This window comes from Podarcis cretensis (assembly GCF_951804945.1).
Source record: "Podarcis cretensis genome assembly, chromosome: 2".
NCBI classification, from domain to species: domain Eukaryota; kingdom Metazoa; phylum Chordata; class Lepidosauria; order Squamata; family Lacertidae; genus Podarcis; species Podarcis cretensis.
In genome coordinates, this window is record NC_137171.1 from 81,459,076 (window position 1) to 81,483,360 (window position 24,285).

The 24,285-nt window shown below is 41.0% G+C and overlaps 1 protein-coding gene across 3 annotated transcripts in view; it reads right to left on the bottom strand.

Moving 5' to 3' along the window:
- WNK2 (WNK lysine deficient protein kinase 2) overlaps positions 1-24,285 on the bottom strand; it is a 111,936-nt gene that overhangs the window by 24,232 nt on the left and 63,419 nt on the right. For 2 of the 3 annotated variants that reach the window (XM_079964928.1, XM_079964930.1), the window contains 14 exons: positions 21,845-22,150; positions 21,177-21,226; positions 19,636-19,801; positions 19,314-19,430; positions 18,035-18,202; positions 17,808-17,853; positions 16,355-16,471; positions 14,373-15,421; positions 12,227-12,299; positions 9,783-9,838; positions 8,651-9,267; positions 6,023-6,237; positions 2,059-2,274; positions 965-1,063 (listed from right to left, as the gene is read on the bottom strand). In XM_079964928.1, the coding sequence (XP_079821054.1) occupies positions 965-1,063; positions 2,059-2,274; positions 6,023-6,237; positions 8,651-9,267; positions 9,783-9,838; positions 12,227-12,299; positions 14,373-15,421; positions 16,355-16,471; positions 17,808-17,853; positions 18,035-18,202; positions 19,314-19,430; positions 19,636-19,801; positions 21,177-21,226; positions 21,845-22,150 (3,295 nt within the window). Of the gene's footprint in view, positions 1-964; positions 1,064-2,058; positions 2,275-6,022; positions 6,238-8,650; positions 9,268-9,782; positions 9,839-12,226; positions 12,300-14,372; positions 15,422-16,354; positions 16,472-17,807; positions 17,854-18,034; positions 18,203-19,313; positions 19,431-19,635; positions 19,802-21,176; positions 21,227-21,844; positions 22,151-23,665; positions 23,678-24,285 lie in introns of all 3 variants that reach the window. The other variant, XM_079964929.1, reaches the window with a different exon arrangement.

Consider the following 24,285-nt stretch of genomic DNA (forward strand, 5'->3'; position numbering starts at 1 on the left):
GTACGGCTATTTGAAATCAACCCAGACATTGTATCAGTGAAACATTCTAGAGTGCCATTAAAACTTTAATTTTTCTTTTAAAAAATATTCTGTGCTTTGATGAACTGCTTATTGACTTCATCTCTGAGGTCACGTAAGGTCATAGTAAAATTCAACCGAGTAAAGTGCTCCAGCTAGGTGAGTTAACAATAATAGCCACACTGCACTTTGTAGCAGAATAACTCGACAGTTGCATTTAACAAAATTCACTTAAAGAAACCCAAAGTATACATTGAGTGTGTGGGGAGGAAATACTGCTCATAAAAGATGTTTTTAAAAAAACTAGCAGGAGCATTTCTCAGCATTTCCACATGCAAGGGATAGAACAAATAAAATAATAATAATAGTAACAGTAATAAAAAGGGTGGATATAAACAGTACTGTATATTGTTTGAATACAGCCCTTGTGCAGAAGTTATACCCTTCAGTGACCTTCTAGTATTGTGTCAGCTTGCTACATGCATGTCTTCATAGTCCAAACATGTGTGAAAGAGACCATTCGTCTACAGAACGTTGGATTTCTTTTTGGTATCGCTGGAACTGGGACAGCAGACATTTATAACTGCCACATTGGAAATTAAAAGTTACTTAAACGTAAAATCACATAAAAGATATGTCTAGGGTAAGATTTGCCATAAGGCTATAGAATAAATTATGAGATCTTCCACACATGCTTTTGGTACCCAGGCATGAGCCAAAAGCAGTGCACAAAAGCTTTCCACGTGAAATAAATAAATAATAATTAAATAAATAAAAATAGTGTCAATGATGATTAACTTTTAAAGAAGGAAATCAAAGAGAGTGTCTAGGGGGAAAAGGGGACACCCGGTCAAACGTTTTAGATATATATATGAAAATGAGTTTTGGAAAAAGGGGGACAAAAGAAAGATGGGCTATGATAAAATACAAAAGAACAAATACAAACAGATGGACAAAGACACAGGTCCACTGAGGAATCTGGTACGAGGTTTGCTACTAGATTTATAGGTCACTCTCTCAGACGTTTGGTGGAAAACCGTCCAGCCTGCAAATGAATATAAAGGGAAGAAAACAAAGACACTTATAAAGTACAAATAGCTGAGATCAGTTGTCACCATCAGTCATATCAGCTTTGTTAGTTTATCATCCACATCTCCATTTTAGCCTTGCCAAAGAGGAGTAAGTTCATTGGCTATATGCAAAAGGATGCAAAAAATAACAGCAGAAGAAAATAGATACTTTGTAGGATTAGTTTGGCAGGACATGCAGAACTGAGTAAAGTATTGTTTTTTTAATCATCATTACACTTTGCAACAAATATTGCTACACATATCGTGACTAATCTATGGAACTGTGCACTGCAAGATACGGATACTATTATTATATGAAACTGTGTCTCAAATGAGATAGAGATCTTCTAGTGAAGCCAGAAACCCATGAGAATAACGGAACTAACTTGCAAGGTGGTAAAAGCTTAATTGCTCCCATGCTATATTTGCATAGGCAATTTTATGAAAGAATGTCATAGGAACAAAATTCTGCACCAGATTTGGATCTAAGAATATGGACCAAAAGAAAAGTAAGCCAGCCTTTTCCTCCTACCAAATTGTTTAAATGTACAAAGGACCATTTCCTTATTTTTTTAAAAAAGATGTACAATTCCTTGAAAACTGGCAATTCTTCTATAATGTGAATCTAAGACATGTGATAACTTCATTTTTCACACACTACTAACCTTTCAAATATAGCTCATAATCAAAAGATGCATTAATGACTTGGACATCTACAATTTCACAATAATTGAAGAACCATTATAATAATGTTATCATCACTATAGGACCCTTGCTGTTCTTATCACATTTATTCTATTAACCGCTCTATAAAGTAGCTTAGACTGCGAGACGGTAACTTGCCCAAGTCAGTGCGCTGAGCAGCTATTTGAACCTGCAACTCCCAACGTCATATAAATTCACTTTTAATGTTAAAATAATTGCTAATTTCAGTATAGAAGGAATGATGACCCCAAGTATATAGAATCACCTTGGGCAGAATTTTCATGGGCATCGCCTCCCTCAGTAGCTAATCCAGAGCAGATGTCAGTGGACAAGGAAGCCTTGACAGAGCAGGGTTGCTGTGTCTGAACTGACTTTCCAAGTATGGCTGATGTGGACGAAGTTAGTGCTGCTGCTTCAGTAGAACCAGTCTGAGCTTTAGCATTTTCTTTAGCCAGAGTGTCTTTGCAGTCTGATACACTACCTAAAAAAGGATACATGCAAAAATCACCAAACGCCAAGAAATAAGATTGGCTGCAACTAGCAGGTCATTCCTGAAGAACGCTTCAAATATTTTGAAGCAGTGCAAGAAATCTACAGCTGCATGAAGCTGCACAGTAGAAACACTTCCAACTGCAGGTAACCAACCTGCTGTTCGGTTTGCAAGTGTTGATGCCAATATAATATGAAATAACACTGACAGCAGCTTTACAATAGAAGTAGCTTCAAAACAGTAGCTTTACAATAGGCCCATAGCTAAGCTAAGCTATGGGCCTTTAGCTAAGCTATGGGCCTACAGCTACCCTTGGACTACAATTCCTATGATCCCAGTAGTGGGTGGCATAGTGGTACTCACCTGATCTCCCAACAGCTGAATCACTTCTCCTTACCAAGAAGGAGAAGGTAAGGAGGTGGGAAGTTTGGCACAATGCAAACACACCAGCAAAACCAGTCTAGTGTTTGCACCGTGCTGACCTTCCTACCACCTCACCCTGGCACCACCTTCTAGTAAACAGCAGTGATTAAGTTGTCAATGGGTCAGGCGAGTGCAGCTGCTCCACCATGCTGTCTACTAATGTCTCTGACCTGTGGTCATGCTGGCTAGAAACAATAGAATTTGGTCCAACAAAATTTGCAGAGCCACCCCATTTTACATTTTTTGGACATAAGCTATGTTTGTATGCTGACTAACCCCACTGAATGCAGTGAGATTTTACATCTGAGTAGACCTACATAGGATTATTGATGGATGCCATGACTGAGAGAGCTACATTAGGTGATGGCAAAGGTTTTTCAGGACTTTTCCATTGCCATATCCGAACTATTTTTTAAAAAGTGTATTTTAGAAATCTGGTATATGTATGTGTTTGTGAAAGACTACTGTTTGGGAAACACAAGATGAAAACGCCAATGGGCACACAAAATGGGGACACAAAACAGTGTTGTTATTGTCTGGATTCTTTAAGAGACATGAGACCTGAAAGAGTTACGCACGGCCTTATCCTACGCATGACCACTCAGAAATAACTAAAACTTTATGCAATGGGGTTCACTCCCAAGTAGGTACATAAAGGATTAAAGTCTTAGTCCATCCATCATCTGGGCAGAATGCACCCCACCCCCCAACCACCCAAACTTAAACCCATTTTCACAGGAACTCATCTGGCCTTCCCTTAAAATGCTCTCCAGGGAAAGGATAGACCATCACTTCCCTGAAGAAGCTTGCTTCATTTCCCAATATCCTATGAATGAATAACCCTAGAAGAAGAAGAAACTGGATAAAGGGCAGAAGATGACACTGCATTGTGAGAAAAAAGCAATACTGCTCACCTGGGTTGAGGGCAGTTGGGGGGGAAGACTGAAAGGAATCATTTCAGAAAAACAGTGTAAGGTCGAGCCACTCTATCAGATGGAATGGCTGAGCAAAACCCGTCCTCCCTTTCTCCAGGAACTACAATGGCCTTCACATTTTTTAGGTAGAAATTAGTCAGAAATAATAATTAAAATACTGAATTTCATTGTCCCATTTTCTGGAGAACAGAGATTAGGGAGAAAAGATGGTCTTCACCTATCAACTTTTACACAATGAGTAGGCATGGTAATGAAGATATTAAAGAGTTTTACAAGGATTCTCTCCCTCCGCCCCATTTTACTTCAAAACTGCTGACGTGGTTGGAAACATATGGGATGGAAGAAAAAAATCCCCATGTAAACAAGTTTCAAACACAAAAAGTTCATAACTTAGTATGGAAAAATGCTACAGCATTTTCTATGCAAAGGTTGTAGGGAATATGCCCCACATCAGCTACAGCAAAGACTGCGGGAAGTGGGCAATTCCCAAGGGTAGCACATTCTTCCTTTTGGGCAGACAAAAATGAGAGGGGGGAACATGCAATTTAAAAGGTGCTTTTTAATATCACCCATCATATCTTCAGCCTAGTATACGGAAATAATAAAGCAAAAGTTAAAAAGGTAAGTCATCTACCCCATTCCACTAGGAGAAGCCAGGGCAAGAACTCCTGCTAGTGCAAGGGGGCTTGGCTGCCATACCACACACCCCTCCCTCAAATCTTCTCTGGGAAGATTCCACAGAACAGTGTGGGGTGTGGAGGACTGCATCCCACCAGCAATCTGCTCAGCACTACATTGAGTTCCAAGTCCACTCACCCTTTTCGTGAGGCGGTGTTGAGGGACAGCAGAGGTTCCACCAGGCCCCCTGATGAGAGAATCCTAACATCAGTGCCCCTTCCTGATAGATAGCGTGGGCGTAAGCCCGCACCGCCTATCAGGAGCCAGATCCTGGCCTGCATTGATTTGATGAACGGGGATGCAGGCTAGGACATGGGCTTGGCGAGGGAGTGGAGCTGGAGGAGTGGGAAGGCTTCCCTCGGGTCCGGTCCCTGACCATTTAAATGGCCTGCACCTGGGGCCCTACCTGCTTTTCCCTCATCGGGTTCCCCACCCTTGGTTCAAGTTGATAGTCAAGGACTTTGCTGTGGTCGCCATTTTATGGGGCTGGGTAGGAATTTGTCCACCGGGCGAATTGGCTCCAACCTGGTGGTTTTGCCTACCTCATAGCAATCGTTGGGCATTGGGGCAATCCTTTGTCTTGGATGGAGAGGGGGTTGTAGTTTCCACCTGCTGCTCCAAACACTGGGGTATCCCATTAAAGGGATTCAGGGGTCACCCTATTTGATGTAAGTCTTAGGAACCCCCACCTGGATTGACCTATGTGTCACTTCCAATGGGCGGGCTGGAAGTATTTTGATTGTCCCATGCCCAAGCCAAAAACCTCTTTCATCTGTATTCAATAAAGTTGTGACCTGTTTCGATCCAAACCCAGTCTTAGTGGTCTTTTATTTATCTGGAGACTGGGGAGCACAATGCCTGGACCCACAACTACTGAAATTAATGCACATAATGTTGTCATGTTCATTCATATCAGTGGGTTTATTGTGTGTAAAAATTAGTTGAATACCACCCAACAGAAACAAAAAGCAACTAAATCATAAAACAGTCTGTAGGGTTTTTAAGTGCATTATAAGAATTAGGGTGGTCCCCCCCCCAATTTTATTTTATTTTATTACAAAAAATGGTGTTTTGCTCTTACTGATGTTAATATAAATATATCCTATATAGGTACAGCCACATGTGGAGGAACTTGAATGTCATGCTTCCTCCGTGCATGCCACCCTCCCCATGCCTAATAATGGCTTAGTGTGCCAAGGGGAAGAAAGACATAAGCAGAACTCTATCGGGCCTGATGCTTCCCCAGTACTGAGCTGGATCATGCTCAGACCACAAAGACTAAGCTGCAACCAGGCAGAACCATTTTCTAATCAAGACACAGTCTTATACCTAGAAATAAGGTTTTACAAATGTTTCCGTATGCTGTTGCTGCGGTGGTGTTTAATGTTGCTTCAGTCCTGGATTTACGTGTTAATTTACTCAACAGGAAAATGTGCTAAAGGTCAATCTAAGTAAATCCATTTTAACAGGCCTTCGTTTGTTCTGGGGTCAAATAGTGCAAATGTAAAAACAAAAACAAAAATCCACTGCCTTACAAAACAGTCCTCAATTTGAAATCTTGAGTCTCTCTGCGAGAACAATGCAAATGTAAAACTGACACAGATGCTTTTCACTACGCATCATGTGCACTTCATAAACATGTGGCAGCAAAAGGAGAGCACTGGTAAAGTTACTCATAGGAGAAAGTTATCTGATGTACGTACTTGTACTGGATGTTGTTGTTTTGAGCTGTTGAACAACAGGATTTATTAATTTCCCAGTTTTTAATTTGCTCTTGCTGGTTCTTCGTCGACGGCCAGTTGGCGGGGCAGAATGAAGGAACCCGATATTTGGTGGCAAAGGCTTCCCCAGCCGGATGTACAGGGCTTCTATTTCTTTCTTCTGCTGAGTCTGCAGCTCAGTAATTTCTTTCATGTGTCTGAAGAACAGAAACAGGTTGTTACATCAAATTCAAAGCACTGCTTATATGTGTGTGTGTTTTGGAAAAGGTCCAGAAAAGGGCCACGAAAATAATCAAGAGGATGGAGATCATCCCCTATGAAGAAAGGTTGCAGCACTTGGGAACTTTTTAGTTTAGAGAAAAGGTGAATAAGAGGCGACCTGATAGACATTTATAAAATGATGCAGAAAGCACATAGAGAAAAGTTTTCCTCCCTCTCTAACACTAGAACTCATGGACCACTGATGAAGCTGAATGTTGGAAGATTCAGGACAGAGAAAATAAATGACTTCTTCACGTGGCACAGAGCTGAACTATGGGACTCACTCCAACAGGAGGCAGTGATGGTCACCAAGCTGGATGGTTTTGAAAGAGGATTCGACAGATTTAAGTAGGAGAAGGCTATGGGATGCTACTAGCCATGATGGCTATGCTCTACCTCCACAGTTGCAGGCAGCAATGCTTTTGAATACTTGTTGCTGGAAACCACAGGAGGGGTGAGTGCTTGGATCCTGCCTGCAGGTTTCCCACAGGCTTCTGTTTCCTCCCTGATCCAGAAGGCTGTGTGTGTGTGTGTGTGTGTGTGTGTGTGTGCAACACACACACACACACACAGAGAGAGAGAGAGAGAGAGAGAGAGAGAGAGAATATGTCTAATATATAAATTGTACATAGTATCCACATTAGGATCACAGGCAGTCTTTTTCATGGACACTGCATGAGAGCAAATATTTCAATAGAAAACCATATGATACCAAAGTCATATGATACCACCTGGGACACACACAAAAAAACCTGTGTAGGAAAAGAAAAGGAGGCATGACCACGAAGGCTATTAAAAGTTAATACTGAAAAGCTTGTGCATGATGCAGGAAGCCAGTGCAGAGCTTTAAAAAGGAATGACACATGAGAAGAGCAATGAAAAGGGTGAATTATTTTGAAAGAGTGTGGAATAGAGGTGAGGGGACCAAGTTAAGAAAATGGAAAACCAAACAGGAGAAGGTTGCAGTAGTCATGATAAGAAATGGTGATGGATTGGCTGGAGGTGCACTGGTCCAGGATGCCAGGATTGAACAACTAACTAAATAGTCCTGGTTGCTCCTCCTTTTCTGAGGCTGTAGGCAACCAAAACAGGGTGGTAGTGGTAGCAACTACAGAATAGTAAAACCCAGCTGGCAGCACTGCAGGGCTGTTGGGCAGCTGTTGGACAAGAAATAGGCGTGCAAGGCTTTCCAGAGCATCCTCCCTTTCTTCACAAGGAAATTACTGGTGATTTGGGTGAAAGTAGCATTAGTGAAATGCTGAAGGTGGCCACTGTTGGGAGAAAGGGTGGTGTAGAAATTAAGTAATTAAATAAATGTAATGTAATGTGATCAACAGCAGAGTTGGAGGAAACAAAGTAAGAAGTAAGCTGAAATATGCAAAAAGGAGGAGTTAAAGGTCAGAAGAGAAATTGGAGAGGGAGACTGGGATAAGAAATAGGGTGAACAGTGACATATAGGAATACAGAAGAGGAGATGAAAGGCGTAGGTTGATACTGTGATGGAAAGGAGGAGAAATGACAGGCTATGTGGTTTTAGAAGAGGACAGAACCAAAGCTTCACATGAAGTTAGATGAGGGCAACAGAATAGTGAGAGAAAGAGGAACAGTTTTAGGGACATGTAGGAGGAGGGAGAGCTGGAAGATGCGTCCTGTTAATGGAAAGAAAAACTGTGTTTACTTTATATTAAGCTATCATCCACAAGTGTCATGGGTCATGATGACCTTGTTGCTTCTCAGATGTTCTGATATAGGCCTAGTTCTTACTGTGTCGGGACTCTACCACTTCAGACTAAGTGTGAGGTTCATATAACAATTCTATCTTCAACAATGGAAAACACCTATAAAATAAAGAGAAGGGGAATAAGCTGCTCCAACTGAAGAACATAAACCAGAGCCTGCTAGACCAGCCACTGGGTCCACTCTCCATTTCTCAGTCGCCAACCAGATGCTCATGGGAAGTCTGCAAGCAGGACCTGAGCGCAACAGCCCTCTCTTCTCCTGAATTCCAGCAACTGGTATTCAGAAGCATGCTGCCTCTTAACAATGGAGGTGGAACATAGGCATCAGTGTTAGCAGCCACTGACAGCCTCCATGTATTTGTCTAATCCTCCTTTGAAGCCATCCTTCAACCTCAGTCCTTCACCTTTAACCTTACGTGATGCCGTCCAGATACTTGACTGCCAGCTCAGGGAGAACTAGGCCAAAGGAAGGAAGTTGATTTACTTGTAATATCAAGCGACTCCAACTTGTAATAAACGTGCAGGAAAGAAACAGAAACTGATTAAATGCTGTAAAAATATCACAAACGCACAAAATGACACCAGACATTCTGATGGAAATGAAACATACTTTTCCCTCAGGTGCTGCAATTCTTTCTTCATGTCTGCATCTTCAAACTCTGAGTCATTGTCACTGCTCACATATGATGACTGTGAATGGAAAGAAGTTATGTTGATGGTTGGGATTTTTGATCCATGACCATTAGGAGAATCAAGGCCTTGTGAACTGGACTTTCCAGACTTTTGCAGAAAAGATGAGGTCTTTTTCACGTAGTCATTTCCTGCACTACTGCTCTGTGGTGATGGTGGAGCTGCAGATGGTTTCCTTTGAAGAGATTCATCGCCAGAATCACTAGAATCCTGACCACAAAGTACATCGATAGAGGATGCTGTCTGCACACGCCGCAAAGAAGTCTTCATATCAGGGCTAGAAGGTTGATCATCTAGATAAACATCTGGTGGCGCAGAGTATCTCAAGGAATGCACAGGTGGTAAAGTTAACTCATCCTGTGTACTGACCACTGAAAATCTGCCAATAGTTTTTGCTGGTGTGCTGTCATGTGTTTCAGCTTGTTTCTCACTACAGCTCAAGTCTACAGAGTCATCCTTTTCAGATTTACTTTTCTCTTCAAGTAATGGCGCAGTATTTTCCTTTTCACTCCTCTTAGAAGCATCTTTCTGAGCAACCTGAAGTAACATACAAGAACATCGCCTAATTGGAGAACATGGGTTGTATTTAATGTTGCTGTTACACTTGTGTAACGGACATCCACTTATGCAATGGAACTTCACTTTCCTCTTCCCCCACCAGCCTACCACACACCCTCAAAATCTGCGCAATGATTGGTGACCCTCTGAGTCAGATCTGTGGATGCAGAGAAAGGGTGAGTGGCAGAGAAAGGGTGAGTGGCTTGTGCAGCACTGGATATAACCCTATCTCACCAGCCCTAGTTTTGATTACTACACCAGAACATGGAAAGCTGCCTTGTGGTGTGCCAGATCATTTGTCAATTTCTGTATACTGACTGGCAGCAACTCAGGGTATCTAGCAGGAGTCTTTTCCAACCCTATCTTGATATGGGAGAGATTGAATTTGGGACATCCTGTATGTAAAGCAGGTGCTCTAACACCAAGTGCTGTAAGAATGAGATGACAATGTAGAAAGGAAAACAATACACAGGTAAATTGTAAGTTCGGAATACCTGAGGGAGTCCTGATGGTGTGCCAACAGAAGCGGAAGTAATGTTTGCAGCTTGTCCTGTTTAATGCATTGGAAACAAAAATGGATACACATATGAGCAGACATATTTTTTTAAAAAAAGCACACACAACACACACGTAGCTTAATGGTATCGTTCTTAGATACTGCACAAGCCTGAAATCCCGGTGTCAATGGGTCATAGCAATGTGCAAGATTACAGCTCGTGTCTATAGAACACAATGTAAATTATGATGGCAGATGCAAGTTTTGAAACCATCCCAATGTTCATGATGTAAGACTATAAGAAGAGCCTGCTGGCTCATCTGATGCAGCATTCTGTTGTCACAAGTGACCAACCAGATGTCCATGGGAAATCTGCAAGCAAGACCCAAGCACAGGAGCTCTCTTCCCCACATTTGAATATTCTGACACAAGTTCAGTGTAATGAACTGGGCATTTCCACATTTCTCTGTAGAATTGAATGAAAAAGATTTAATGGAAAGAATGGGGTGTTTATCTGCACGCAATGGATATGCTTAACAGCTCTGATAAGCCTTTTCCTTATAAAATCTTTTACACCCTATATTTTGGTCCTTAAAAGGGCTCCCTGGGTAGCACAATTGAATATATGTGATAAAGGAATGAGATCACAGCTGCTTGCCCCACCCACAGTGAGCACATGATCAGCCCCAGTGTCTGATCTGTGGGTGTTTGATTTGCACTAGAGCATACACGCAAAAACATCAAATATGTGTAAGCTTGAATTGTAGGCTTGATTCCAATATTATATGTGCAGTAATTGTCCTTGCTTTTTCAGGCATACGCCCTATGGAAGCAAGGTCTAAAGGAAGGAGATGTGCCCACGGTGAGTGAGTTTAATACGTGTAGCTCCTCAGCAGATCAGGCTGCATCTACACATTTTACATCCTCCCAGTCCATGACAAATTACTTTCAGTATTCTAGATTTCAAAATACGAGGGTGGACTGACTTTGAACACAATAGGTATGTATGTTCAAACCTCCACCTTTCGCATCTACACTATAGCATCCAGTTCATACTGGGAAAGTTAAGCAGATCACAGATGGTCATGCAGTCTGCACATGCCACCTCTGGCCACATTAAGACTCCTTAGAAGGGTCAGAGATACATATGTACACAGGTCAGGTAATTTGTCAACTGGAAATATGAATCAGATTCTGTATAAAGATGTCTATGATGTTTTTCTTAAATATTTTCTTTGCTATTGTGACAGGTTGATACTGGCTGTTGTTGTTTTTGTTGTTGAGGATGATGATTTTTTTGCCCTGGATTAATAACTCTTGTATAATGCCTGCCTCCTTTTAAAACATAATTATATTTGAAAGAATAAAGGTGCAGTCTTAACCCTCAATCCATGATACTTGAAGGGATTAGGAGCTAGTCGGTGTTTCATCAGCAGGCATGGGGTAGGATCTCTGCCTCTGCAGAGGCCTGAGCTACAGCTGCAGAAAGCATGGCAGAGTCAATACTACCACTGATGGTGTTCCTACCAGCAATAGCTGAAACAGGGGATCAAACAGATTCTTGGTGTGGCCAAGAATCTGCTGGATCCTAAGGGGTCCAGCTGCCAGAGATCTGGTAAAGCAAAAAGGAGGGGGGTTTAAGTTCCCCTCTACCTTCTGCCTTGACCTGTGCAAGTGGCAAGGTTTCTAATGTGCCAGTAGTTCTGCTGTTCTATTCACCCTGTTGTTCCAGAAAGGAGTTAGGATGCTCAAGAATGCATTTCAGTTAATAGCAAGAAAAACATTTCTCCAATTTGCTTGAGATTCTGCATGGCGAAATATCAGTCAATATCTTTCAGATTCTAAGTGGTACTAAAACAAAACCCTTTAAAAGGCACTCAGTTATCTACAAAAACACCCAATGTGATTTTTTATTAAAAGCCATGACTTCCTTCTCATAAACAAACAAACAAACAAACAAACAAATGGGAGGTGGGATGAGTGCACTCCTCAGTATATTTGGAAATACTTTTCCCTACCTTCTGTCTATGTGTAGAACAAGACTTGAATAGCAGCTAGATCTATGCCAAATTTGAATAGGGTGTATATACATATAAAATAAAATGTTTATCGGCCCAGGCCATGTGGTCAAATTAATGTGATCTCATTCACACATTACATGTTGGGGCAAGTATTATCCAAACTGGGTTTAAATGTACCATATTCTGTATCATATGTTAAAAATTTAGATATATTATAACATATCCTTATGCATAATTAGTAAGTAGTTACATATGAATTAAGGCAAATATTTAAGTTTCTGATGTAGTTTCTGAAGCTATATCTGAAGGAACATTCCCAACTACACATAATTTGATTCCTAGAATTATTGCCAGTCATTGACGTTAGTTGGTCTGAAGTGTATCTATTAGGAAGAATAGACATTAAATTCATTGATGCTACCTGCTCTGCTTGTTGATCCATGAGTTATTTCTGAGGGCTGGATGCTGGTAGAAGTAACTTCTGCTTTTCTCACCTTTAATAAAAGGACCATAATACAAATTAACCTTTCAAAAGAAAGCAGAATGTTTGATTTACATAGAAATATGTCTGCATCGTCTCTCAAGCTTACTTCATATTTATCCTAAAACAGGTATATCACACACCAGTAACCTGCTTTCTTCCATTTTCCAGGTTCCATGTTAGTCTTTCTTAGATAGCTGAATCTGGGGGTCGTGGATCCTGTCCGACGCCCTGCTGGTGGCTAGGGCCATGGCACGACCCCCAGTGACATCAGGGGAAGCTTCCAGTTGTATTTGCATCAACAAGCTCCTCCCACTGGTTGTTAACCTTCGCATGACTCCCCGCTGAGCGGGGTGGAGTCATATATTGATTGTTTGATCCAATGCCTAAACCAATACCACTTACATGCTGTAACCAATAAAGTTGTGGCCTTATTTAACCCATTAACCTAAAATACATGTGTCCCTGTGTCTTATTTATCGTTAAGTGGGTGGTGGGTTCTCGACTCACAAACACCAATTCATTAACTTCCAGTGTTTGAGTCATAAGTATGACATAATATGTGTGGAGTGTTTAGGTGTATATTGCAATTTTTAGTAAATTCTGGGGGAAGCTAGTTATGATTATGAAATCATCCATACACCAAGGATAATGAATTTGTTATTCACCTTTGGCCCACCCCTGATTAATGCCTTATAAAGAAGGTAGGCATTTCATGTGCTTATGGCACCCAGGAGGTGCCAGACTGCACTAATAGGGCACTATCAGCCAAAGTTGGTAGTGTGCCAAATCCTGGTTAAAGAGTGTAGGGACTAGCAAATGGCTAAAGCACATCTCTCTCATGCTCTCCAGTCCCTGGAACTAGGGCCTTTACCCTTAGCTGAATGAACCCATACACTGGAGAAAAGTTTCATAGGGTGGGATTCAACTAAGTATGCAATAGTGTGGATGTAATAATGAATTCACAGAGCTAATATTCATCATGTGTTCATGCTGCTGGCCAAAATAACATCACAACAACTGATATTAGGGTGGGCCCTATTAGGCTTTTGGCAGTTCAGGATCCCAACATGTACTGGATTCTTCTGACAACTCAGCTCCATGTAGCTTTCATTTAAAAAAAAAAAACCTGTTCACTTGTTACTTTGCCCCAAATTCTTCCCAGGGTGAGATTAGGAGCAGATGTAAGATTTGTGCATTCCTCTCCTCACTTCTATTACTACAGGAAGAAGTTAATAAATGTACTGATAAATGTGTTTATCAGAACAGGAAATCTTCCTTGGGAAATAGAACCCACTAGAAAGGGGCAAAAGATATTGCAGAGTCAATATCTACATGCAGACTTCTTCATTAGACTTGGGAGGAAGGAAGAGCACAGAATTCCTACCTTGATCTCACCTTTGGCAAAATCCTATACATCAAATAATGAGCAGCCAGCCAAATGAGAGAAATAAGGCTATGAATGCAGTATACCTTATTTTCATTCTCATATTCCAATAAACAATCTCTTAGTTTAAAAAAAATGTTAAGTTTAAAATAAGGCTTGGTTTCACCAATGTTCAGAAAGTAAGGGCCAATGGTAACAACACATTAGAATTTATTTTGATCATGGGCACCAGATTTTTCTCTCTGTGCATAGAACTTTTGAGTGGAGGAGGAAGTAAAGTTTACTCAAAAAAAAAAAAAAAAGAAATTAAGAGGACTTTGTACTATCTTAGTAGTTAGAACTCAAATAGCCTGAAATACAATGCACCCCTCTCAAATGACAAGTTTGGTTTTTGTCCCTTAAGGATAATGACTGTGAGTTATTGTTATCTTCTTGTTTGCAATGTTTGATGAAGGCATATATTGTACACCACAAAGAAAGAATATTTTTAAATTTGCACCAATAACTGAGAACCATGTATTTGCTTTGTGAAGCAGACCACACAGCATAACAAGTGCAAAAGTTTGAAAAAGGCTACCATCGGCTCTTTGTTTCTGAATTCTGGTTTACAAAGCCCATAAACTGCAGCACTCTTAACAGAGGTTTGCATGATTTCTGTGTCAGTGGTACCACAGGCACCACAGCCACAGGTTGACTTGCCGGAACGGGAGACGTGGTGAGTTCAGATTGATCCTCAGCTGAGTTAATATCCATGCCAGCTACAGGAACTTTCAGGTCCAACACAAGCGCAGGCAAAGGTGCCAAGTTAAATTCACCATCTCCTTGGTCTATAGGTACAAAGCTGTCCGGTGTTGCTGCAGATGCAGAAGATGTCGGGACATATTCCTGGTAGAGCAAGTTGCGCAGCTTCTCATCCAGACTCTTTATTGTGTTGTCAGCAAAATCAACTCTCGGTGGCCCTTCACCGTCTGATTCTACAGTACAAGGTGGCTGAGGCACGCTAACTGCAAGGCCAGTGGATGACGCAGGCTGGGACTGGGCTTGTAACTGGGATGTAGCTGCTGATGAGTGAGGGGGACTTGAAAGCTGAGGTGCTGCTAGAATCAGAGGATCGGGGACAGCAGACACAGGAACTGCCTGGCTTGCAAAAGAAGGAGGCATCTGACTAGGCTGACTGCTGTCTGGCAAGTTGAGGATTTGTGTTGGAGGCTGGTGTTCCAAAACAGTCGCATCAGAGACAGCAGGGAGTGGGCAGGCTTCTGCTGCCTGTGCAGGAACAGTCTGGATCGGCTCTGACAGCCCAGCAGCGCCCTGTTCAGCCTCTGTCTCAGGGACACAAGGGTTTTCATCTATTCGTTGGAGTGCCTGCAATGGGAGATTTAGAGGAAGCTGAGCCTCAGGACGTTCTTCGAGTGAAGTTGCACTGGGGGCAGCAGGTGTACCAGGCTGACTGGATGCAACAGGCTGTTGCTGCGGAGGGTACTCTGGTTGGCCTGTGTTGTCAGCAACCTGTTCTGGAGCACATGGAGCCGTCACTGGGGGTGTTGCAGTGGATGTTTCTGGCTGGACCTGTGGAAGGGAGGTTGGTGCTGCAGTGGAGACTTGTGTCAGAGGAGCAGGAGCAGGAGTAGGAATTGCTTTGGGGCTGTCCGTGGCACTCCTTGGACCTGAAAGCTGCTGATGGGCTGTGTTTGTGGGTTTGTCTGTTGCTGTAGAGCTCTGCTGCTGATCATCCGACTGTTCTACATCTGTAAATAACAGAAAAGGAAACCCTGAGTTCAGAGAATGGCACTTCCATTTGTAGCCTCAAATGGAGCCTCAAACATATGACCAGAAATGTAAGAGCAGAATGATAAAACGCTTTAAACAGCTGAAATGCTCTCCTTGTCTTAAAGCAGTTTTAAAACAGATGATTTTCTGTATGTAAACAAGAATATTGTGTACATTTTGTTTCACATCTACAGCTAAAACGTGATCATAATGACAGGCTACTCTCACTTACTATAACAGCTATATATAGCAATTTTTCTAATGCAAGACGTATTGCCCTTTATTGGCTATTAGTAGTAATGATGCACTGCCCCATTTCAACCAACTGGAAAATTGAGATTAATAACAAGGTGGTGCATGCATTACAGAGTCTTTAAAATTCATTTATGTGACAGGAACTTCAATTACATCTACGCATGTAAAACAAAAAGGATCAAGTTCAATGTTCATAAATGCGTACTCTTTTGTAGGAAGGTTTTGACACTAATTTGCCTCTAACTTGTTCCGCTTGCCCTTGGCTATTCCAATTCTCTTGAGTAATGAATGATTGAAATAAATGCCTTTTCTGGGGAAAGCTAATTGCTACTTTAAAGCTATGGGACCCACACATTTGTGGATGGCTTCTGCGTGCAACTGCCTCTGCATTATTGATTGTGGCTCATCAAACCCTGGTGACAAAAGAAATGAAAATCCTGAAGATGGTATCTTGAATAAATCCAAATATATTTTTATTGGCCACGTAGTTTGTTTTAATGTTTTCCTGCTATATCTTTTCACTTTCCCATGTGTTTCCTTTTTGAAAAATAGTAAATGAGTTTTTAAAAGGTAGCGAGTTTTCTATCTTATGCTATGATTTTTGTGTAAGTGCCTGGAAGGACAGGAACATATAGGAATGATTTGTTCTCAAGTACCTGGAGCGTCGGCCTGCTTTGCACTTTGAGGAGCTGGTGAAGTGAATTCTGGTGCTTCGGCAGCTGGATTTTCCACAACAGGACAAATGATAAACCACCGCTTTCCTGTATGCAGAACTAATCACAAAAGGAGGGTTGGAATGGTCACTATTTCTATATCAAACACGGGCAAGAGGCTGATATTGCTCAAATGAAATCAGCACATAATGCAAAAGATGCACTGTCTTTAATTTCAAGAAGAAATTCAAAAAAACAATAATGCAGGACTACCACATTTAAAGATGTTGCTTCCACAAGGCTGATGGAAATAATGAAGTCTAGAGCAATGGCTACCGTCATGCTGGCAGCCTAATCCTAGACATGTTTCTTCAAGAACAGGGATGAGCAAACATGCCAATATCAGTTTCTCCCAATTTCTTATCCATCTTAAATTCAGTTCTCTACATTTCCATAGGAGTTTGATTTTTTTTCTTTAAAAAAGTCATGAAAATTCATTAGTAAGTTTCTCCTAATATACACATTTTTGTATACATTTTGTACACATTTTTGTGGAATATACGCAGAGCAATTTCCCCTGATATATTGCATTTTTATGCACATTTCATTGTAGTACATGCATTTTTGTAAACATCAGTGGACTGGAGAACTGCATTGCAAAATTTGGAAAAGTCTGAATTCTGATGGATGGCAGTGTTCCGGTTCATATATTTTTTCAGAAAGTCTGAGCAAGGTAGGTCTACCTTTAAATGCAATCAGAACTGAATTTCCCTGCCATACCTACTCAGAAATAAATCTCACTGTGTGCCGGTAATTGTGCACAGAAACACAGTGTTGCATTCAGAACATGACAAGATTGGGTTTATTAATTTCAACAGGCCTACTCTGAACAAAATTTAGAATAGCACCCATAATAAGTGAATTGAAAGCTAGAAGCAATCTTTGCAGGATTTTGAGGCTTAGTTATGTTTTAGATTTCATCTTCTGCCAAAACCTGTAGACTACCAGAAATCCACAGTTAATATGCTTACACTTATCTTTTATGTCTGCAGTAGTGCATATATGCACATGCAGAGACAAACCTCTTTTGAGGTAGAAAGGTATCCTGAAGGATGGAAGTGTCACTAGCACAGTGCTACTATGATATTCATAACTGATTTGCCAACGTAAGTAAGAGTCAGGAAGAAACATTACTTGCAATAGGGAGAACAATCAGTCAGTGCTCATTTCCCTTTAATGTGATGGTGCCATCTAGCAAGACTAATAGCAGTTGGAAGACTGTTCCCCGTGACACTAATCAGACTTAAGCTTGGGGCTTGCTCTGTAGAATGTTTAGTGGCTGGGCTGATGAACTCTAAAAATAGATAATTGTCAGTGATATCCAATATAGATTAATTGCTTTACAGGGTTTTTTAGGGGGGCGGGTTGACACATATAATCATGGAAACACTTTTACCATTCTGTTGGTACACTGGCATTCTTGCCTGGGATTGCCGATTCACCTATTTAAAATGAAAAAGACCATTAGTAGTCTGCAGGCATTTATCTGTGGTTGAAAGTTCTGCTTAATGAAATAAGCAAAAAATATCATACTATCACATAGTTCTTTTAGTGGAAGCTGTTGAAGACAATTAGAGTAGACTTTCATCTACCTTTGGTGGGTTGGGGTTTTTTTAGCAATACCTCATTGTTTTCCATCCTGCAGGTGTCTTGCTGAGGGCTCGCACCCTGATCAGAACTTCGTTCCCCTTCTGTATCTTCACTAAGCATATCTTCTGCTTTGTCAATGATTTCTTTCAGTTGCTCTATAAATATCTCTTTCTCAGTAGGCAATATAAATTCGTTTTCTACCTATAGGGATACACAGATACATATATATTTATTTTTTTAAACTGCATTCTCTCTAGTGTTTGCTCTGTAGTAACTTCATAACAAGAAGTAACTGTATGGCCAATTTAAATCTTTTAAAAATAGCATGCAGTGGAAAGAAGTTCCACATACATGGAACTGGGTGTGTATGAACCATAGTTTATGCTTTACATTTGAAATGAATGGATCTTTTCCCTGGCCAACAGAGCTGAGCAAAGCTACAGAAATTATTCATTGCTCTTATGTAACTGACCTATCTTGATTAAGCAGTAAATGAATGCATTACTGCATGAGAGGCATTTCAAAATATGCACAAGCTTCAAGGACTAGTTGATGGGTCACTGGGAACTTTCAACTTGCCCTGCTTATGCCAGAGCAATTAAGGATAGCATATTGAATATCTCTGAGCCAAATTAGCAGCAGTATTCATGAACAGCTGAAGAAGCTGTTGCACATATGCAACAGCAATAAATTGTGACTAGCATGTATGAAGGCCAGAGTAGTACCTCTCATCCCACACAGCACACTGACTTCCCAAACAGTAAAGAGAAGAGTGCAAAAGTGGGTCACTCATAGGGAGGTAAAAAACATCCTCTCTTACTATTAGCCTGTGTGTATAGACTAAGTCTAGTTTCCCCTCCCTCCCTGCTTACCAGGCATCAACACAGAGACCCCTTTTATTCTTCTTCTGGGAGGATGAGCACACTGCAGAGCAAAGCATCAGCTTGCAGCCATCAGACATCTTCATTTCCTAAGAATTCCTCTGGGTCCATATGGGTCCCAGGGTCAATTTGAAGAGGCCAGCCATTTGCTTTGACGTGATCCCAGCCCACTCAGAAGGTTTAAAGAAGAAGAAGTTAAAAATAATTAAAAATAGGAGGGGTAGGGAGACTTGGCATGTGGTTTCCATGGGTGCCAGGGTGTCTATCAGCACCATACTGGGCACCAAACACACATCCAGAAATGGAATGCTAAACAGAAATCAGGCTGCATCTCAATAGCTCCCTTCTGAATGATCAGAAATACTTTTCTGTGGCTGTACTAAGAAGGCGGTGGCATCTATTCAGCTAATGAATCTAAAGAAAGGTCTTACCATGTAAGTAGCAATTTCTTCTGGTGCATCGCCATCTAAATCAAACTTAAATGTAACCATTTTGTGATTGTGTGTTTCTAGCTGGCATTCCACCATCTTATCCCCTGTGTTGCATACCTATAAAAAGAATCAATAATTATTTCTAACACTCCCAAAGGAGCCTAGGGTGGCAAAAACATCTCATTCATAAATATTCTGTCATCAAAGTAATTCTCCCAATCAGAAATTTCAGGGTTGCCAGGAATAGTACCTTTCACCCATGCATGGGTAGAACAGGAATATAAATATATAAGTAAGTCTTAAGCAAATGTAGCTGACTTACATTTAAAATTGTCAGTTTGGGCCTGTTGGATTTTTCCTGGCGTGAACGAGTACGTGTTGATTTCTTATGCTTCTTGGAAGATTTTCCTTCTTGTTTACTACTTCCACTTGTTCCTTCAAAACTGTCACTCATCTCTTTACCAGAAGCCACATCAGGACTCATGTAACTTTGCAATAAGGAGTAAAATGAAGACAGAAGACAAATAGTATGAACATGAAGCATTCTTTTAAAAGCTCCCCCTCAAAATCAACACAAACTCTTCAGAACATGCCTTTTTGCAAGAGATCAAAGGTCCACCTCATTAGGTATTCCATCTCTAATGCTGCCAGCAAGATTTTTACTATGAATCTTAACTGCCATGTTCACTGACAGATCTATCCATCAATGTGTCTAAATTTAGTATTTCTTTTTATTTGTCCAGAACCTACTGAGAAGCAGTACTCACTTGGTGACCTACTGGCAAACTACATTTGGCTTGGAGGGTCCCAAGCTATGCATTGGTAGAAGAGGATATTTATAAATAAAATATAAGATTCTGTGCTTCCTTTTTCATCCAGGCTTTGATTGCACAGAATTTGCTCAAATCAAAGTCCCTCATATCAAATTAGGAAACAGACATCAGATGGACAACTATTTCTTTCAGCTGTTTAAATGCATTTACATTTTTAATTAAAAATATCCTCATGCTCTTCTCACAGTGTACCTTGGGAAACATAATGACTAAGAACAACAACAAAATTGAAGATTTTTTTGGGGGGGGGTCTGGAACAGTGTTTTTAAAATGGTGTTTTGATGAGATGATCAATAGTGGAAGACAAGTTGTCCAAAATACAATTTCTCCATTATTAGTAAATGTTTCTGTGGTACACATCAGAACAGTCTTGGGAACTGCAGCAGCAGGGGTGTTGATAGCCCCATGCTTGGTGTTTCGCAGGGGTTCTTTGGCTTCATGTGCCTGTTTCTCTGCTGTAACAAGAATACACAAACCAAGGATGTAAATGGCAGGCTTCTTTCTCCCCCAGCCCCAGAGAGAGGGGAGAAGTAAGTGCTTTTCCAGTCCTAGGCTCCTTGCTAGCCCTTGTCTTTTGGAACAGCTAAGCATAGGGCCAGCAAAATCCTTCTTTCTCTAACCGGGGGTGGGTGGGAGAAAGAAGCCTGCATTTTAAATATTCACTTTGGCTGCACATGCCTGTTCCCAGCAGGATTTAACCCCAGCTGTTGAGTAGAGGATAATTCCTGCTTAGTTTGGCTGTGTGCATGTTCTGGGAACAGGCACTCACACCCAATACAGAACTGAACCCTCATCCTCCCACCTATCAGTTGACATCACAAGGGATGTAGGATGATTGACAGGCTTGGGGAAATGGCCTTGTGGGCCAAACTGGACTCCTGAGTGGACAAAGATTAGCCCACAAGCTGGAGGTTCTCCGCCCCTGCCCTAGAAAACGTTTCAAATCCTCTTCACCTCTGCAGGAATTTGTGTAGACATGATAACAGTTAACGATTGGTATGCCACTGTACTAGACAAATGGTGAGGATACCTTTCACAGCTCTGTGATAGTGACTGCTGCTTTTCCATTATTCCATGCTCCTAAAATGGAAAGAAGAAACAGTTATTTCACCAGAGGCATGCTGCAAAATTAATATTTGTGCGCAAATCCAGCCACGGCCTAGCACTTGTAATTCCCATTGATTTCAATGGCCAACTTTGTGCCAGCATAGCAAACAATCTTTGAGGACACCCTCTCTTTGAGGAAATTACTAGTCATAGTGCCTTTGAAGCTGTTCCCCCTATGGAGCAGCATCATGTGCTAGCACTGATATCAGATGAATCAGCTGGTAATATCCGCAGTGGCAAGTTTCAGCCAAAGACTAACAAAAGACCAATCTTTAAAATGCAGGTCACTTTATATTATTATCACTATGCTATTGTGGTGGGAAACTGAATAAAGAAGCATTAGTTTATGGAAAGGAAGGTACAGAGAAAGCTGTGGAATGAATATAAATATGAAGAATGAAGATTTTGAATTATTTCTTATAAAGAACTTATAAATGTCATTGAGAGGAGGATCATAAAAAAATCACAGGAGGTGAATCGATTTTAGGAGACTCTACCCTGGCAATTAAGAAAACAGCTCATTCAACTAGACCAATGAATTTTCTGATAGTTAACAGCACTAAGGATTCATTAGCAAAAAACAAGTACTACCTCTTGAGAAGATTCTGTAGCCTGTGGCATAACTGGGCATGAAGTTTGGACCTGCTGGCCCAGAGGCTGGTGATTATCTGGCTGAGGCGGCAGATAACCAGTAGACTGGAGAGGCAGCCCATGATCTATAGGCATTGCTGCATTTGATGGAGCAATGGTGCTTTGTGGAAGACCTTCTGGACCAATACAGGGTTGCAATGCTTCAGGCTGCAACTGCAATGGTGGTGAAATAACTGCAGAAGGCTGCACTGGCAATGCAGGCATCTGGGTCCCAATATCCACCGTATATTGAGGGTGTCCAATAATCTGTTGCAACATAGCACACACCTGTTAGTAACATCAATTCCATTTATGATATTAATAATTCACATAGCTAAACTCATAATTGTTTTAAAGAAAAAAACCTTTTTAATACAAATCATTGCACTGTAGTGTGATGAAACCATACTTTAGTGCTTTTTGTTTTGAAAAACAAAGGAAGGAAGGAAGGAAGGAAGGAAGGAAGGAAGGAAGGAAGGAAGGAAGGAGGGAAGGCCCATTCAGACAAACAGTGACTTATATGCAACAACTCACCACTCAGATCTGAAAATTTTCAGCACACCACTGCAGATAAGTAAAGCGAGTTGTGAGTTAAACCACCAGATCTGCATGGCAAGTTGTTGCACATGAATGCTTTATTTTATGAAGCAACTTCTAAGAGCCCATACATATGTCTATTTCACCACATAGCTAAACCTCAGATCTATTCACACCTTCTTTACAACTTGTCAGGATGATAAAGATTACCAACTTATCCCACGGTGAGAGAGCTCACATCAGGGAAGTTTAGTTGTATGTACAAGGTGAGAGTGGCTGCATTTCAGACAATCACAACATCGTTATTTCTATGAAATGGGGCTCAGTTCAAGAATTAGGAACTGGATCAAGTCATAATGTCTAAATGCTTGATGTAGATTTTTTAATATAAAACTAGGGTCCCCCCCCAATCAACAAAATAAGCATAATGTCACATCTTTACACATTGCTGACACTATACCTTTGTTTGCACGTAACACTAAGCCAAATCACGCCTCAGAATGAGTGAGCAAACTGCAGGCTTCCAGAGAGAAGTTATTTAGCAAAGCGCAACAACAAAATTGCTGGAGAGCAGAGAATTTGACACAATCTCTGCTCCACGAGCCCACACGTTTCTGTGTTTGCACTAAACCATGGTTTAGCACATGGTGGTGGGAAAAACAGACTTCTGTTTCCTTGCACATATTAATTTGGTTATTGCATTTGAAAACCACTTCAAATGTTTGGGGCAGAAAACAGAAACATAATGCCACTTATTCCACAAATCCCCTGTGTGGAATATGTGATGGTCTCTAGAGCAGCTTCAGATGAAATGGATTCTTCCATTAGTTCTAAATCTAAAGGATGAGTTCTACTAATGCTTGTGTTATGCAACAGGTATTCTGCGCCAATTCCAGTCATTTTGTCATGAAAATCATGTGTTCAGGCCTTATATTACTGAATCCCACATAGTTAAAGAAGCAAACACCTCAAAGTGTTTGTGTTAAAGAGACTCACTGAAATGAGTGTTTAAGATTGGGCTGCAAGCCCTTTCTTTGTGTACAAATGACCTATGATTTACAGAATTATAAAATTGTAGAGTTGGAAGGGACCCCAGGGCCATCTAATCCAACCCCTTGCAATGCAGTAACAAAAGGGAAGTTCTCCATAACAGCACTGAGTATGGGCACATCATTATGCATATATTTCTCCTTGGTACAAGAAGCTAGAACTGTGCAAGTTTCAAATGACTGAATCAAGCTTTACCTGAGCAGGAAGCTGAAGCAGGGATGGGATACAGAAGACAGACAAATAGAAGAGGCAGCAGCAGCAAAGGAAAGCACAGAAGACAGAGAAAGTCACTTTTAGTACTATTAATGTGCCTATAATTGATGTTTGTGTGAGTTTTATATGTAGTGTGTGCTGTGACGCCAAGACAGAAAGAAAAAAAAATAGCCTGCATTGTTAGCATTCACTGCACATAGTTTTAAAGTAGTTTAAATTTAATATAAAGGGATGTTGTCAACTTTACATAATTGTTTCATTTTGGGTGAAAATGCACAATGCTTCCTTGAAAGGAACATGTGGACACAACAGTCCAGTATAGCAGTTCTTTCACAATCTCCATGTACTGGGGAAAGATGAGGAAAGCCTATATTTTTGATCCATTTTAAAAGACTGGGTTCTAGGCAATGCTAGCCCTGCTTGGAGTAGGCCTGCTGAAATCAATGGACTTCTCCTGTCTGTGGCTCTACTCTGAGTAGGACGAGTTATTGGCTACAACTCATTACAGTTAAATTACAGCCAAGGGAGTTCCAAGATTTCTAAATCTGAAGACAGAAACTAACTTAGTGATCAGTGCAAGTGAAATAGAGACAATCTGGGAT